Raw genomic sequence first — 15,516 nt, forward strand, 5'->3', positions numbered from 1 at the left:
GGCAGGAGAGGAGCAAAGGCAGCGTGTGGAGGCGAGAGTAGAGGAAAGGCGAGAGCCGGGAGAGGTGGAGCGGTGGGGTGAGGCCAGGGTGGGCCAGAGACCGTGGCCCAGATGGCATCGTGTGGGGTGGTGGAGGGGGCAGTGGGGAGAGGGCAGAGCTGATGTCAGGCCTGGAGGGAGGGGAGAGAGGGCATCACGCCTGATGGGGGCGCAGAGCTGATGTCACGCCTGGGGGAGGGGGGAGAGGGCATCACGCCTGGTAGGGGGACCGAGGTGGTGTCTTGTCCAGGGGGTGGGAGGTGTCGGGCAGAGGCTCGGCCCAGCCCAGCGTGGGCTTCCTGCCGGCTTGGGCAGCGGCCGAGAGGTATTCTGACTCTGCTGCCTGGGCTCGCAGCCCATCTCCCCGACCGGCTGGGTGAGGGGCCGAGTGGCTTCCTGGACTCCGTGGAAGGAAGTGTGCAGATGCTCCGGAAGTTCAGAGAACCCCTCCCATCGGCAGAGGGCCCCAGGCGGCTTGCACTGGCCGTGACCCCAGTCTGCCCTGAGTCTGCCGGAGATGCTCAGTGCTCTGTGCTCCCAGCAGGATGCGCAGGCTGCTCCCGGCCAGGCCTGAGCCCAGACAGCAGCGGAGGCCCAGCGGCACCTCCGTTTCCACCTCTGCCGACAACCCGGTGACCCCCCTCTCTCCTGCCTGCTTGTTTCCCGAGTAAATGCAATATTATTCTGATTTTTTTGGTTCCAAGAATTGCTTGCTTAACAAGACTGAATAAGATATTTTAGCTTCTCAGGCCACCTGAGCTCCAACCCTGGGTGACACTGGCCCCAGAACCCTGACATTGAAGTGGATGTGTGTGCACCAGTGTGAGGGACATGTGCTCCAGGAGAAGGGTGGGCCGGGGTGGGATGAGGGCAACAGTTCACACCTCCGCCTGCACCCCGTCTTGTATCATTTTCGTGTCACGTGTGTATACATTATTACTGGAATAAATCACGCACAAGTGGGTTTGCTGAGTCCCATCCGGAAGGGACTGCCTTTCTGAGCTCTCCTTTGAGGGCCCAGGCCCCCAGCTTCTTCCCCAGGCTTGGGGGCAGCCGGAGGCCAGCTCCCGCCCCAGCCCCTGAATTGTTCTTTCCCTGCCGGGTCGAGATCACGGCTGGTTGAAACCTAAGTGTCAGATGGAGAGCAAGCCAGCGGCTTCGGGAGCCACACCACAGCCCTGTCCTCCTGTGCCCGTTCCGGCTGGGCTGTGGCAAAGGGTCGGGCCGGAGAGGTGGGCCACCCCAGGTCATCCTGACCCTGCTCTGCTGCACTTCCCTCCACAGTATGATGAGCACGTGATCAGCCCAAAGGAGTTTGTGCACCTGGCTGGCAAGTCCACGCTGAAGGACTGGAAGAGGGCCATCCGGATGAACGGCATCATGCTCAGGTGAGGGCCTGCATGGGGCCAGAGCTCAAACCCGCCAGCTGTCTTTCCGTTGCTTTTGCTGGTTTTTGAGCTTTTTTTTTTTTTTTTTAAGTCTATTTATTTTGAGAGAGAGAGAAAGAGACAGAGAGAGGAAGAGAGAAACAGACTCTGTGCTGTTAGCTCAGAGCCCGACACAGGGCTTGAACTCACAAACCCTGAGATCATGACCTGAGCTGAAATCAGGAGTCGGATGCTTAACCGACTGAGCTACCTGGGTGCCCTGGTTTTTGAGCTTTTTAAGCTGAGGCACATTGTAAACAGGATGAGACCGGCGGTGCCCAGGGACAGCACCGGCCCAATCCCTGCCTGCACGTGGCTTCCAGGCCTGCGAGTTTGTTGTGTCAGTTTGCTGTCCCCGCACCACCTCCCTGTGTGCTGCCATGACAGAGGAGGTACTCCTGTGTCTCTGGGCACGCTTGATCAGGGGCCTGTGTCTCTGACCCGTGGTTCGTGTCCGTCTGGCCGATCGTCCCTTGCTGGCCTGGCCGGCCTGCCTCCAGGGATCCCGTCTAGACCACACCTGAGTTCGGGGGCCACGTGTCGGTCTTCGTGTAGCTCCCTGACCTTTCCTGTCATTGGATGAGGTTGTGCTGGGTTGGCACCCGTGCCTGCCTGTCGATGGCGGTGTGCTCTTGGTCAGGTCTCCCTTGCTCCTAGACCTCCTTTTCCCTTTAGGGTCAATCAGGAATCTGGAGGAGGGTTTGGGCTGGCTCTCCGCTCCTTCAGTGACATCGAGTCCCAGAAAGGAGAGGATTGGAGTTTGCACCTCAGTCCCCCAAGGGGCCTTTTGCTCGTTTGTGTGGGTCAGTTCTCAGGCAGCTGCGAGGCCAGTGCCCGCTCTGCCGGCCACCCTGGGTGTGTGTGACCCGTCCCCAGTGGACTTCTGTCCCCTGCCTGTCACCGTGAAACAGGAATGGTGGTGCCCCTTCTCAGAACCCTGAGGACAGAGTCTAGGCTGTAAGTTTGTCCCCCAAGAATGTAGATCTCCAGTATTCGTGTTTCCTATTTCCTGCTTGGGCGGTAACAAACTCACCCCGCCTGATGGGGCCAAGGCCACCTCTGCTGGCTGTTCCCACCCCCGCCTGTGCTCGCCACATAGCCCCTCCTGTCTGGGGGCCGCTGCTGTCTGGGACAGTGTCTGGGATAGCTGGACTGGGTCACTCTGCTGCTGAAGGGGCTGCTCGCCTTCACGTGTTTACTCTCGGGAGAAGCTGTGTCAGCTGTGTTTGCTGCATGGGACTGCCTGTAGCCTCTGCTGAGTCCTGGACCGCCGCCCTGTTCAGTCTGCCCAGGAACCACCGTCCGGGCGGGCGGCCAGAGACCCAGCGGGCCTGCCGCTTCGCACCCTTGCACTTGGCCCCGGGTCCCTTCCTTCTGCGCTCATGATTCTCCTCTACACCCTGTTCATTGAGCGAGCCCCTGACTTTCTGGAAAGCATCTCGGAGGCCCAGCTGTGAGAAGGCCACGGGCTATTTCCTTGGAAGAGGCCCCAGGGGGGAGGTGCGCCCTGGGTCATCGGCAAGCCTTGAGGTCAGGCACGCTGTCAAAGGCCCAGCAGTGCAGAGGTCCCGTGGAGGCACCTCACCCTCTCACAGGTTGAGGCGGGTGAGTCGAGACATCCCCAGACTTAAACCCAGGCCCTTCAGAGAGGCGTAGTGAGGGCCTCCCTGGGACGGCTGTCCCTGGCAGGTGGGGGACATGCTGTGCTCTCCTGAGAAAACCGAGGCCGGGGAGGGAGCTGCCTTGAGTGCGCAGCGAGAAGCCAGAGGTGCTCGCGCCGCCCTGCCCTGTTGTGCGTGCACAGGGCCGGGCTGCTCCTGAGCATCTCTTCTGCCTCACGGTCACCTTGTGGGTGCACTGTCAGCACTTTTGGTAGCCGTGGGTGCTGCCCCGGGGCCAGTGGGCGGCGGAGCATCCCTGGAGGGCCCAGCCCCACCCTGCTTGAGTGGGCATCTCCGGGATGCCTGCCTGCGGGGCCCTCCTCTCTCTTCCTGGGCACCAGGCAGCAGGGTGGCGGTCCCCACAGACCTTCCACTTCTGCGGCAGGCAGTCCCCACGCTGGCTAACAGAATTTTGGCTGGAGGGTGTCGGACAGGCCTGTCTGGAGCCTCAGTGGCGCCTACCGCCCACCTGGTGGGGGCGTGTCCTCAGTTGGCCAGTTTACCTGCCCCTCCTGGGACCTGCCCCCAGGCCGAGCTTTCGCTTCCTTGCCTCCAGGACCTGAGGACACTTGAGCCGGGTCACGGGACATCACTGAGGTCCCCTTCGGGTCCAGCCGCACACTTGGAGCCCTGGCCGCGTCCTCAGTCTCTGGTCTCCTTTGCCACAGGAAGATCATGGACTCCGGGGAGCTGGACTTCTATCAGCACGACAAGGTCTGCTCCAACACCTGCCGCAGCACCAAGATCGACCTCTCGGGCGCCCGCGTGTCACTGAGCAGCCCCACCTCCGCCGAGTACATTCCACTCACACCTGCCACGGCCGATGGTACGCACTGGCGCAGAGGCTTTGTTCTTTCTCTTTTTTATGTTTGACTTTGGAGAAAGGACGAGCAGGGGAGGGGCAGAGACAGAGGGAGAGAGAACCCCAGGCAGGCTCTGTGCTGTCCACGCAGCCTGATGCGGGGCTCTGGCTCATGAACTGCGAGATCGCGACCTCAGCTGAAACCAAGAGTCGACGCTCAACCTACTGGGCCAGCCAGGTGCCCCTCAGAGGCTTTGTTCTTGCCGGCGATTTGACCCAGTCCCACTCCGGCCGTCCCACGGAGGTGGGCCTCTGCACACCCACTCCCGGGCAGGGCAGCCTGGCCTGCCCCTCCCCAGCTCGGCTAGTCCCTCCGGGCCCACGCTGTCAGCACCGCCCCCTTCCTCCCTGAGAGAGGCTAGCTGAGTTGCCCTTTTCATTGACAAGGAAGATTCAGGTACTTTTTCTTGTTCAGTCATCTTCGTTACAAAATATGATAACTCACGTGTGGAAAAGCCTGTGAAGTACAGTAGCACAGGTGCCCAGTGCCCGTCACCAGCCCCGACCGGTTCAGGGGTGCCCCCATGTGGCCGGCCCAGCCTCCCGCCTCACCCCCCGGGGCTGCACAGCCCGCAGCCTCTGGCACTCCACTCACGTGCGTGTTTCCTGCAACTTGGGTCTTGACTGATGTGTTCGTGACCTTCCACGTTGACGCCTGCAGCTGTGCCCTGTGGATGGACTAAGTATTCGCTGGAGGCCTTCTAGCTGTTGGGAAGAAATTGTTTTTAATGCTGAAGTTAGAGTGAATTAGGTCCCTAGTCCCCTGTGCTGTGGCCTGGTGATAATTGCCTGGGGTTGCCCTTCCAGTGAGGTCACCTGCCTTGTCCCTACCTTGTCTCTCTACGGGGTCGGGCTGTGTGTGCCGCCATGTGGCCAGGGGCCGTCCTCGTCGCTAGACAAGACGGTGGCCCGTTGAGGGATGTTGGGAGGACGGTGGGAGAGGCCGGGGCAATGGTGAGGCTGTTGTTGAGTCCCGATGGGCTGGCCAGACTGCAGAGTCCTTCCTGGCAGCTCCAGGAACACGTCGGTGCTGGTGGTCAGAGGCTCCAGTGGCTCCAGTTTGCAATGACGTGGGGCCTCGGGTCTTCAGCTTGTTTCTGGGCACAGCCCCAGGCTGGGCCCGGCCTGGCTTCTCGGATAGCACAGTGCAGCGTGGGGACGGCCTGAGTCCCAGCCCAGCCCTCTCCCCACTGCTGGTGGGCCAGTAGCTCTCACGAGAATAGGGCTGCTACGAGGTGGTGGGTCCAGACGGTCTGCTCTGCCTCATGAAAGTCAGCCAGGGTGAGTGATCTCGTCTCCAGGAAAGGACCAGGCTCTGAGCGCTCCGGGCAGCGCCACAGTGTCCCAGGTAGGCAACGTCGGGTTTAGTTAAGATTTAGCTCTTTGAACCCTGTCATCACTTGATGGTTGGGACAGGCCCGTCTGTTGCTCTTTGTGACTCACCCACGTGGTGGTTTGTTCAGCCCGAGCCAGCGGTGTGATTAGTCAAAGATTGTGTATCATCCAGACTGTGGAAAAGATCCATTTATGCCCCAAGTTATCCTAAGCATGTGATATTCCCTAGCGGGACATCTTTGTGGGTCGTAGAGGAGGCCTGCATGAGGCTGGGGAGCTGACGCAGCCTCGGCCTTAGGCCACGGGTCTGTGTGACGCCAGGCCTCTGTCACAGGCAGCCCCACGCGGCCAAGCGCCAGCTGTGCGCGCAGCTGTGCGGGCCCCAGAACCGAACCAGAGGGTGCGCCAGTGTGGGCGGCGCGGGTCCCTCTCAAAGTCCCACGTCTCCTGACCCGGGGAGGTGCAGGGCCGTGTCGAGGCCTTGGGGGTGCTGGTAAGGGCGTAAATGCCGCCAGAAGAGCAGAATGTGGGCAGTCGCGGAAGCTGGCGATGGGGTCAGGGAGGCTCACTTAGCTCTTTCTTGGTCGTGTGCGTTTGGAGACATCTGCGATTAAGAAGTTTGACAGAGGCAGGTACACATGTTTGCGGATTCTGTGAAAATTGGTGCGAGGGGGAGATTCGGAGCTGGCGTTTCGATGGCGGGTTGGGAGGCCTCTCGTTGTCAGGCAAAGCTCACTGTGGCTCCGTCTGGGTTGCAGTGAACGGGTCTCCAGCTACCATCACCATAGAGACCTGTGAGGACCCCGGTGACTGGACCACGGCCATCGCAGGTACGGGTCCCGCCGGGCAGGCGGGCTCCTGGTGGGTGGCAGTGTGGGGGCGGCGGCGCATGCAGGGCAGCCCTGGAAGGGGTGCAGGCGGGCCGGAGGGCCTCCTGGAGGAGGTGCCGGTGTGGAGCGCAGAGCACTGCCTGCAGGGCCTCGGCCCCTGATCCACAGCTCTCTGCCCCTGCCTGTGGTTAGAGGCCTGCAGGGGCTGCTCTGTGCATTCTTCTGAGCCCATCCGCCCCCCACAGATGACACATTTTCCTTCTGGCGAGGGCTCAAGGATGCTGGTCTGCTGGACGAGGTCATCCATGAGTTCCACCAGGAGCTGATGGAGACCATGAAGGGCCTGCAGCAGCGGGTCCAGGACCCTCCCCTGCAGCTCCGAGGTGAGGGGCTTGTGTCTGCCTGGCATCTTGCACTCTGTGCGGGGGTGGGGGGAGGGCAGTGCTCGGTGGCCTCAGGGTGCCAGATACGCAACCTGCCCCCGCTTCGCCGTGGTTGGGCGTCTGGAGGCGGAAGAGGGCCGTGTGTGGGACGCCGTGTGTCCCTGGGACTCCTCTGTCAGGCCGGGCCCCATTCTCAGCGTGTGCTCGCCCTGCCCTTTAAGATGCCGTCCTCCTCAACAACATCGTGCAGAACTTCGGCATGCTGGACCTGGTGAAGAAGGTGCTGGCCAGCCACAAGTGCCAGATGGACCGCTCCCGGGAGCAGTACGCCCGGGACCTGGCAGGTGCGTCCGGTGGCCGCCCGGCCATCCCTGGCCCCAGATTGGGACTGTGGGAGAGCCCGAGAGCCTGAGGCAGAGCCGGGGAGTCGGGGAAGACCAGCAGAGCCTCGCGCTGTCACGCAGGGAAGCCGTGACGCGGGGCCGGAGCGTGTGGAATTCAACACACGGCTATTTACGGGGAGAACTAGGCAGGGGGGCGGTGATTAAGAGTCCCCTCTGACATTTGTGCCTGTCTTGCCGGGTCTCCCTCGGCGTCTACACTTGGGGAGCTTACGTGTGGGTGTTGACCTGCTTTTTATCCTACCGTGTCACAAGACCTTTCGCGCAGAGATTACAGAGTTTGGAGGGTTAGGATGGGGAAGGTCTGTCCCCTCGTCCGGCAGCTCGGAGGGGCAGTCAGTGCAGGCCCCACAGAGAATGTCACTGTGGGAGGCGGGGTGGGGCGGGGCAGGGACAGAGCATCACTGTGGTGTCAGCACAGGCCCCTGGTCAGGGTGTGTGTGGTCTGACACTCTGTTCCCTCCCTGTCCCTGCTCTGCGTGCCGTGTCCCTGCAGTGACGCTCCCATCCCCCCGTTAGGCTTGCCGCCCCCCCCCCCCCCCCCCCCCCCCGCCCATCCCCACGGTGACGCTCTGTCCCTGTCCTCCCGCAGCCCTGGAACAGCAGTGTGATGAGCACCGACGTCGAGCCAAGGAACTCAAGCACAAATCTCAGCACCTCAGCAACGTGCTTATGACACTCACGCCCGTCTCCCTGCCGCCCCCCGCGAAGCGGCCGCGGCTCGCGAGGGCCACGTCCGGGCCGGCCGCCATCGCCTCGCAGGTGCTCACCCAGTCTGCCCAGATCGCCCTCAGCCCCGGCGTGCCAGTCTCCCAGCTGACCGGCGTGCCGCTCGGCAAAGTAGTGTCCGCCCTGCCCTCCCCTGCACTGGGCAAGGGGCCCACGCAGGCTGCTCCCGCCGGCTCGCCAGCCTCGCCGCTGCTCGGGGGCTACACGGTGCTGGCCTCGTCGGGTGCCACCTTCCCCAGCACGGTGGAGATCCACCCGGACGCGTCCAGCCTCACGGTCCTGAGCACGGCCGCCATGCAGGACGGCAGCACTGTGGTCAAGGTGGTGAGCCCCCTACAGCTGCTCACCCTGCCCGGCCTGGGCCCCACCCTGCAGAACGTGGCTCAGGTGTCTCCGGGGGGCAGCACCATCGTGACAGTGCCCACAGGGGCCGTCGAGAGCGCCGTGGCCGCCTCGGGCCCCGAGGAGCACACTGCCACCATCGAGGTGGCCGCCATGGCGGAAGGCCGTGAGCACAAGTAGACGTGGGTGGAGGACGAGGCCCGCCGTGGGCACAGGGCCGGCCGCCTCTCCTCAGGCCGCGGCCGGGCGGGAGCATGGTGCCGGCGCCCTGCGGGCCACGTTGGGCTGAACCAAAGAGAGGAAACACCAAAACAGACGGCGAGAAAAAGGGATCGAACACAATAGACCTGTGCGGTCAGCCCTCCACTCGGAGCCTCCTCCCCCTTCTTTCTTGGGAAATACATTTTTCCATCTGTTGCTTGTTGATACTGTTTACACGTCAGGCCTGATGAGGAGCCGGACAGAGAGGATGAGGAGGCAGAGCCGGGGAGTGGGGTGCAGACTCTGTGGGTGCGAGGGGCCCCTGGGTGGGCCGGAGCCGGCTGGGGGAGGGGGTGTCGCTAACACATGTCTTGGGAACCGTCCCCAAGTGTGGAAACCCATGGATCCTATGGATTTGGTTTCTTCCCACAGTTTTCTGTAGGTTTAGTGTGGCCTGGCACCCTGTTCCCCTGTCTCCGGGACAGCGTGGGTGCTGCTGCGGGTCTGCGTGTGGCCCCGGTCTCAGGGTGGGGGAGCTGGGACTGGAGTGTGGACCCAGGGCCCTGACAGCTTGAGTTTGCCATCTGCCTTGGGGCAAGAACGGGGCAGTACCCCCACCTCCCTCTGCCCGGCAGGTGCTCAGCACCAGGGGCCGTTGCACACGCACTGTGGGTGTTTTTAAGTGAATTGTTTAGTAGGCTTCTTGCAAGAGTCAAATTTATAGCATTTTCAAACTAAACAATGCTGAGTGCCTAGGCTTCCCGAGTTCGCTCTGGGTTCCAGAGTGTTTTGTACAGGACCATAGGGATGGCCCGCGGGCGACTGTGCTGGTGGTTCCTGCTGTGAGCTGTCAGCACCAGCAGACCCCCCCCCACCCGGGGAGTGTGACGGTGGCTGTGCCCCTGGGGCTTTGGTCCCTGGGGGAGCGGGTGGTGGTAGGGTGCAAACAGAATAAGTCAGGGGCGGAGGAAGATTTTGGGGGCTTAGTGTCGACCCCTGTGCTCAGTCCGCTGGTGGGGCCACCGCGACAGCTTGGCCCCTGGGCTCCCTGGGACTCCCCTGGCCCCCTTCTGGCTGACACTGGTGCCTGAGGGCACTTGGGAGGCCCAGACTGCCCACGGGCACGGCCACGGCCGCCATGGGCTGTCAGCAGGTCTGTTTGAGACCCAGGAGGAGGACCAGGCAGGGGTCCCCTGGAGGCCTGGCGCCCTCTCCATCAGGACCCCACGGCAGGCCCGAGCCTTCAAGTGGCAGGTTCCTGGGCCCCCCCGCCCCCCAACGCTCCAGATCTGTTGCCTGCTGAAGACCCTTCCTTCTCTAGGGGAAGGCAGGGGGGAACTCCAGAGACAAGCCACTGCCCCACTTTGTGCTTTGAAGGGAACTGGGTTGTGTGTCCGTCCTTCCATCTGTCAGGTGCCCCAGAACTACCTGAGCGGGTCTTGGCCCCCGAGTCAAGCCACTGGGGTGGTCTTTTTCCGTTTTCTTTCTGTTGCGAACTAGTTTGTTGTTGTCATGGGTCAGCTGGTGTCTACACTCCTCTCCACTGAGTCCTGACACCTTCGGCAGTGTGACCCCGCGGGCGTGGGCACAGTCCAGCTAGTCCTGCCCGTCTGCACCAGCTCAGACCACACAGGAAACTATGTGGCTGATAAGACCACGGTTTGCTCTTGGAGCCTTTGTCAAAGTCGGGCGCACCCGCCCCCTTTGAAGCTGCCACCCCTGCTCTCAGACCACAGGGCACTGGAGGGAAGTTCACACCAGAGCTTCAGAAATGACCGCAGCCCCTCCCCCTGCCTGGCACCTGTGCCACCCCGGGAGGGTGCGAGCGCCCCTTCCAGTCCCCTGGGGCCAGAACCGAAGGCTGCTTCTGGGGGGCAGGGTCGGTGCCTGGGGCAGGGAAGCATCCGGGTTCTACTTTGTACGTTGTTTTGCAAGTATCTGCTTGGTACTTTGGTTTAAAGTAAAAACATTTTTCGTAATTTGTGTCCGACTCTTACGATGCGGGTCAAGTTCGCGCAGGCGTGTGCCCACTGCAGACGGCGCACACGGCCTGCCATCTGCTTTTGAGAGGGTGGTCTGGGGGCCTTCCCCGTCGCCCCACCCTCCCCGTGCAGTTTACTGGAGGCCAAGGGGCGTGATGATGTCCTTGAGCGGTGGGTGGGCCGCGGACAGTGGCGCACATCCACACGCCCAAAGGCGGTCAGGTTCACCTCATGGCGTCGCTGCGGCAGCCCCCCTGCCCGAGCCTCAGGGTCCTGCATGGGAGGGGTTCCCGAGGTGAGAGTGCAGGGCCACCACGCTGAAGTGGACCCGCCTGACCCCTGCTTTCACGTGGGGGAAGGTGGAGCCAGGAGAGGGTGGCAGGGCCGGGGTGTGGACCGAGCTCCCTGGCCCTGGTCGGGCGCTCCGGCCGGGCAGCGGGGGAGGTTTGCTGGGAGAGGGAGGGCCCGTGCGGGCTCCCCAGGAGCGAGGCGTTCTCCGCAGTTGTCTGTGGGGTCTGCTGTCCTTGGTTTCTTGCCCTCCACCGCCCTTCTTAGGGGTCCCTTGACCACCAGGCCTCCCGCTACAGATGCTTTGAAGGCTCCCCACTCCTCTCAGGAGGAGCCCGTCCCGTCATGCCCAGGGCTCCTCCTCGCCCTCGTTGGTGGAGAGGCGTGGGGCGCGGGGGTCTCTGCAGTGGCCCGCTTGCAGGGAGACCTCAGGAGCACCGCAAGCCCAGAAGGGCAGTCCTCAGTTGTGGAGTTGCCAGTGTGGGAGCCCGCCCCGGGGACATCCGCTAATTGGGCGTGGTGGAGCCTGGAGGCTCCTGCTTGTGGATCTGTGTCCCGTGGCCTGTGACCCGCCCGGACAAGAAGTGTCAGAGTGAAAGTTGTCATGGGGATACCAGTGAGAGGCACGGCCGCCTCCACTGGAGGAGAGGAGGAGAGGGGGTCCAGGCGGTGTCCGTGCTCAGGTGGCCTGGAGAGACCATTGCTGGAAAGTGGGCGGTAGGAAAGCGTCTCAGGGGTGGGGTCTCGGGAGGCTCGCCTGAGCAGATCTGAGGTGTGCCTGCAGACACCCCATGAGAAGGGGCCCAGTGAGCCGGACGGGTGGTGGGTACACCCGTCAGCTCCTGATTTGCTGCACAGAGACGCACCCCACCCCTCAGAAGGGTGGGTGTCCGGTGGGGACCCTCTGCCCCCAGCGCCCGGAGCAGGGGGAGCGAGGGCCCCGACTTGCAGAGCACAGTTTCTGCCTCCAGAGTTCCCGCATGTACTGGGGGGTCGCACGGAACGAGCCCCACTTGGCTTCTCTGGCTCAGTGTGGGTGTGGGAGGCCCACCGTGCACGTGCACTGGCTCCCCACGCCCCAGGAGGAGGGAGGGCCGCCGGGGAGCAGGACCCGGAGCTGGGCCCTGGCGGGGGGGAGGGGTCGCGGCCAGAGAGGGTGGGACTTGGACGACAGGGGTCTGTGGAGCTGAGGGCGGCTCCCACTGCAGGCTCAAGGCGGGCCCTTCTGACTCAGCTTGTACCCTCCCCGGGTCGTGGGGCGCCCTCCGTTCTGTGATCCCTGCGAGCATATTGAAGAGGGTCAGAGGGCACGAGTGCAGCCTCTTGGCACAGCCAGTGGGGCGGACAGAGGGCCCCCTCCTCCCTTCCTGGGGGCTGGCTGAGGGTCCCCTGGGAATGTAGTGCCGCCTCCGACCCGGACCGGAGAGGGCGCCGCCGGCACGCGCGTGCCTCCACGTGTATTTGCTAAGCGTCTTCTGGGCCTCGAGCCCCGAGTTACACATCAGGGGTAGCCGTCAAAAGAACTCGGGGACCGGGAAGAGTGATGTGTAGGCAGTAGGCGCTCTCCAAATGAGTGTCGGATATCCAGGTGCCAAGTGTCCTTCAGGGAGCAGGGCCGCTGGGCTGGGCCTCCCATCCTGTGTCCAGGGCCTGCCCCGTGGCTCGAGAACCTGGGCCTCCACTCTCCTGCGGCCATCCTCTCCCAAATGTCCCCCAGGCCTCCTCCCCGGGCTTCCTGTCAGGCGGGGCACCGCACTCCTCCAGGGGCTGGAAATGAGCCTGCCGGGCCCTGGGCTCTCCCTCCAGAGAGCCCCTCCTCTTCCCTGCTCGAGGGGCACCCTGCCGGGCAGGCACAGTGTTGTCACAGGTTGCTAAGGCCACCCTCTGACTGGCCTCCTGCTCTACCTGTCTAAGCTACAGCCTTGAGTGAGACCTAAATCAGACGAGCCTCGCTCCCCAAGGCCCTCTACCTCTATCTTGCCTCTCCACGGGGACCACAGGTCTGAACCCTTGACTCTCTGGATCTCTGCTCTGGAACCACATCCATTCTTGAAAATGGCCATGTGTGCTTGAGGACAAAATGTGTATTTTCTCTTGGCCAAATGTGTTTATCTATTGGATCAACTTCATTCATTGTGTTGTGGAGCATTGCTGTCTTTTTATTTATTTTTCTGTCCGCTTGATTTGTCCCCTTCTTAGAGAGGTGAGTTACAATCCCACTTTTAAACGGTGAACTTGTTTGACACACTTAAAATACTTATTATTAATATTTATTTTCAGAGTGGTTTTAGGTTCACAGCAAAATCGAGTGAAAGTGCAGAGATTTCGTACATGCCCCCTGCCCCCACCCAGCCAATGAACCTGCACTGACAGGTCATTGCCTGAGTCCATGGTTCACGGTGGGGTCGCTCTCCGTGTTGTGGCTTCGGTGCACTTGGACAGATGTATAAAGGCACCCTCCATCGCAGCGTCTCGCTGGGCGTTTCCACTGCCCTGAAACCCTCGGAGCTCCACCTGCAGTTCAGGCCCCCTGGCCCCCCACCAGGGACCACAGGCCTTGCAGCCTGCGTGGTAAAAGCAGCACTTTGGAAACTCTGGTTGCAGATCTGAGTCAAAAAGCTTGAGGAACACTCTTTGTGGACGATTCCCTCTTTCGTTAAGCAGCGTGCCTTCCTATTTCTAGGTTGGCGGTGTTTTTAATCTTTGCCCTAAATTCTAGACTGTCTGAAATCAATATTGCTATGTCAGCATTTATTTTTTGGTTGGTAGATGCCTGGAGTATCTTTTTCCCTTTTTATTTTATTATTTTTTATGTTTTTATTTTATTTTTGAGAACAGGGGGAGGAGCAGAGTGAGAGGGAGACACAGAATCCGAAGCAGGCTCCAGGCTCTGAGCTGTCAGCACAGAGCCCGACGCGGGGCTCGAACTCGTGAACCACCAGATTGTGACCTGAGCTGAGGTCGGATGCTCAACTGACTGAGCCCCCCGGGGCCCCTCCTTTTTTACTTTTGACCATACTGCGTTTTTGTGTTTTGGTGCGTCTCTGATAAGTACCAAATGGCTGTGTTCCTTTCCTTCTTTCAAACGCCAATCTCAGATTCTCAATCCTTTGATAGAATGTAGTCCTTTATGTTTATGGTAATTACTGATGCGTTTGCATCCTGTCTCTTACCAGGTTGTCTTAGAGGCTGGAGTGTTTGTGAGGAGCTGTTGTGGGCTTTCTTCTGGGTTGGCTCTGCCTTTTCCTTCCTCGCTCTTTTCCGACTGTGTGGACAACTCGGCTCTCTTCTGTGTGGTGGCTTTAGGACGTATCCACACATTCTGTGACACTCCTCCTACAAAAGTTGGAGTCGGACTTCCCTCCCCGTGCCGTGGGCTGGCCTTAGTGGCTCACTTCTGACGAGCGGGACGTGGCAGAACACATGCTGCATGAGGCTGGGCCGGGAAAAGGCAACAGTACCTCCACCTGCTCTATCCTCTCAGAACACGCCTGCCCTGGAGCAGGCGGCCACGTAGAGACAGACAGAGCCCTCAGGAATGCCGGTTGCGGCCCAGGTCCCAGATACAGAGTGGGGAGCATCGCTCCGAGGCTCCTTCTGGCTGAGGCTCTGGACACCATGGACCCGGGGTCTCTTCTAATCACTGGCCTGCAAACCTCCTGAGCATGATGGATGGCCGTTTGATTTCAGCGAGTTCTGGGGTGTTTGTTACGCAGCCACGTTAACCGGGACATACTGTGCCGTCATCAGCTTCTCTCCATCGGGGCCACACCTGGGTCCTATTCTCTGTTTGGGGCCAAGACCTGGGGAAGGGGTCATCCAATGGTTTCCTTTCCGTTGGAATGGCTCTTCTGCAAGAGACCAGGATTCCATAAGACAGTTTTGCCGTGGCCTCGGCCAGGACCCACGGATTTCCAGATCAGATTCGAGCAACTTTTCTCTTCTTAGGGTACCTGCACCAGGAGAGTATGATGAATTTGTGTGCCACTGCCCTGGTGTTGTAATAATTTCTCTGTTCTTGAACGTCATCTACATGGAAGCATATATTAAATACTCTTTTGAGGAGCACCTGGGTGGCTCAGTCGGTTAAGCGTCTGACTTCGGCTCAAGTCATGATCTCACGGTTCATGAGTTTGAGCCCCGCGTCGGGCTCTGTGCTGACAGCTCGGAGCCTGGAGCCTGCTTCTGGTTCTGTGTCTCCCTCTCTCCCTGCCCCTCCACTGCTCATGCTCTGTCTCTCTCTCAAAAATAAATAAAACCTTAAAAAAAAAAAAGGTAAATACATGCATGCATACATACATACACACATACATATTCTTTTGGGCCTGACGGCTCTCGCTCAGCAGAACGTAGTTGGGTTTCGTTCGTGCTCTTGTGAGCTTGCTTGCCACGCTGTGGTTTCCTGAGTAGCATCCCATTATACAAACACACCAGAATTTGTGGAGGCGCCCGGGGGCTCAGTCGCATAGGCGCCCGACTTTGGCTCAGGTCATGATCTCACGGTTCGTGGGATCGAGCCCCACGCCGGGCTCTGTGCTGACAGTGTGGATGCCTGCTTGGGATTCTCTGTCCCTCTCTCTCTGCCCCTCCCATGTTTCTCTCTCAAAATAAATAAATAAACTTAAAAAAAAAACCACACACCAGAATTTGCTTATCTGGTAGTCTCCCCAAGGACACCCGCGTTGTTTACAGTTTTGGGCAGCAATGAATAAAGCCCCCAGGAACCCACGGGCACAATTCGAGGACAGACTGACACCACCCCATGCAACCAGCAGGGGGAGCTCCCCCCAAGAATGAGAATGGAGAGGCTGTTCTTCTCTTGGGTAGTAGACCGGGGAGAATTGCTGGCTCACAGGTAGATGTTTGTTTCCCTTTATCAGAACCCAGCGAACTGTCTTCCAAGGCGGCTGCTCCATTTTACCCGCCGGTGATGTCTGAGTGCTGTGTGACGGTGCCATGTGCTTCCAGTCTTTTCAAACTCAGCCATTCTCCTGTGTTCCGCGGGGCATCTCACTTGGTATGCATTTCCCTGGTGA

The 15,516-nt window shown here is 60.7% G+C and overlaps 1 protein-coding gene across 2 annotated transcripts in view; it reads left to right on the forward strand.

Moving 5' to 3' along the window:
• GMEB2 (glucocorticoid modulatory element binding protein 2) overlaps nt 1-10,189 on the forward strand; it is a 24,028-nt gene extending 13,839 nt beyond the window's left edge. For both annotated transcript variants that reach the window (XM_043553442.1, XM_043553441.1), the window contains exons 5-10: nt 1,324-1,427; nt 3,796-3,953; nt 6,083-6,154; nt 6,400-6,537; nt 6,759-6,881; nt 7,531-10,189. In XM_043553442.1, coding sequence (XP_043409377.1) covers nt 1,324-1,427; nt 3,796-3,953; nt 6,083-6,154; nt 6,400-6,537; nt 6,759-6,881; nt 7,531-8,189 — 1,254 coding nt within the window. In that variant the 3' untranslated portion in view covers nt 8,190-10,189. The remainder of the gene's footprint in view (nt 1-1,323; nt 1,428-3,795; nt 3,954-6,082; nt 6,155-6,399; nt 6,538-6,758; nt 6,882-7,530) is intronic.
• The last annotated feature ends 5,327 nt before the right edge of the window (nt 10,190-15,516 follow it).

Source organism: Prionailurus bengalensis, chromosome A3 (genome assembly GCF_016509475.1).
Source record: "Prionailurus bengalensis isolate Pbe53 chromosome A3, Fcat_Pben_1.1_paternal_pri, whole genome shotgun sequence".
Classification (NCBI taxonomy): domain Eukaryota; kingdom Metazoa; phylum Chordata; class Mammalia; order Carnivora; family Felidae; genus Prionailurus; species Prionailurus bengalensis.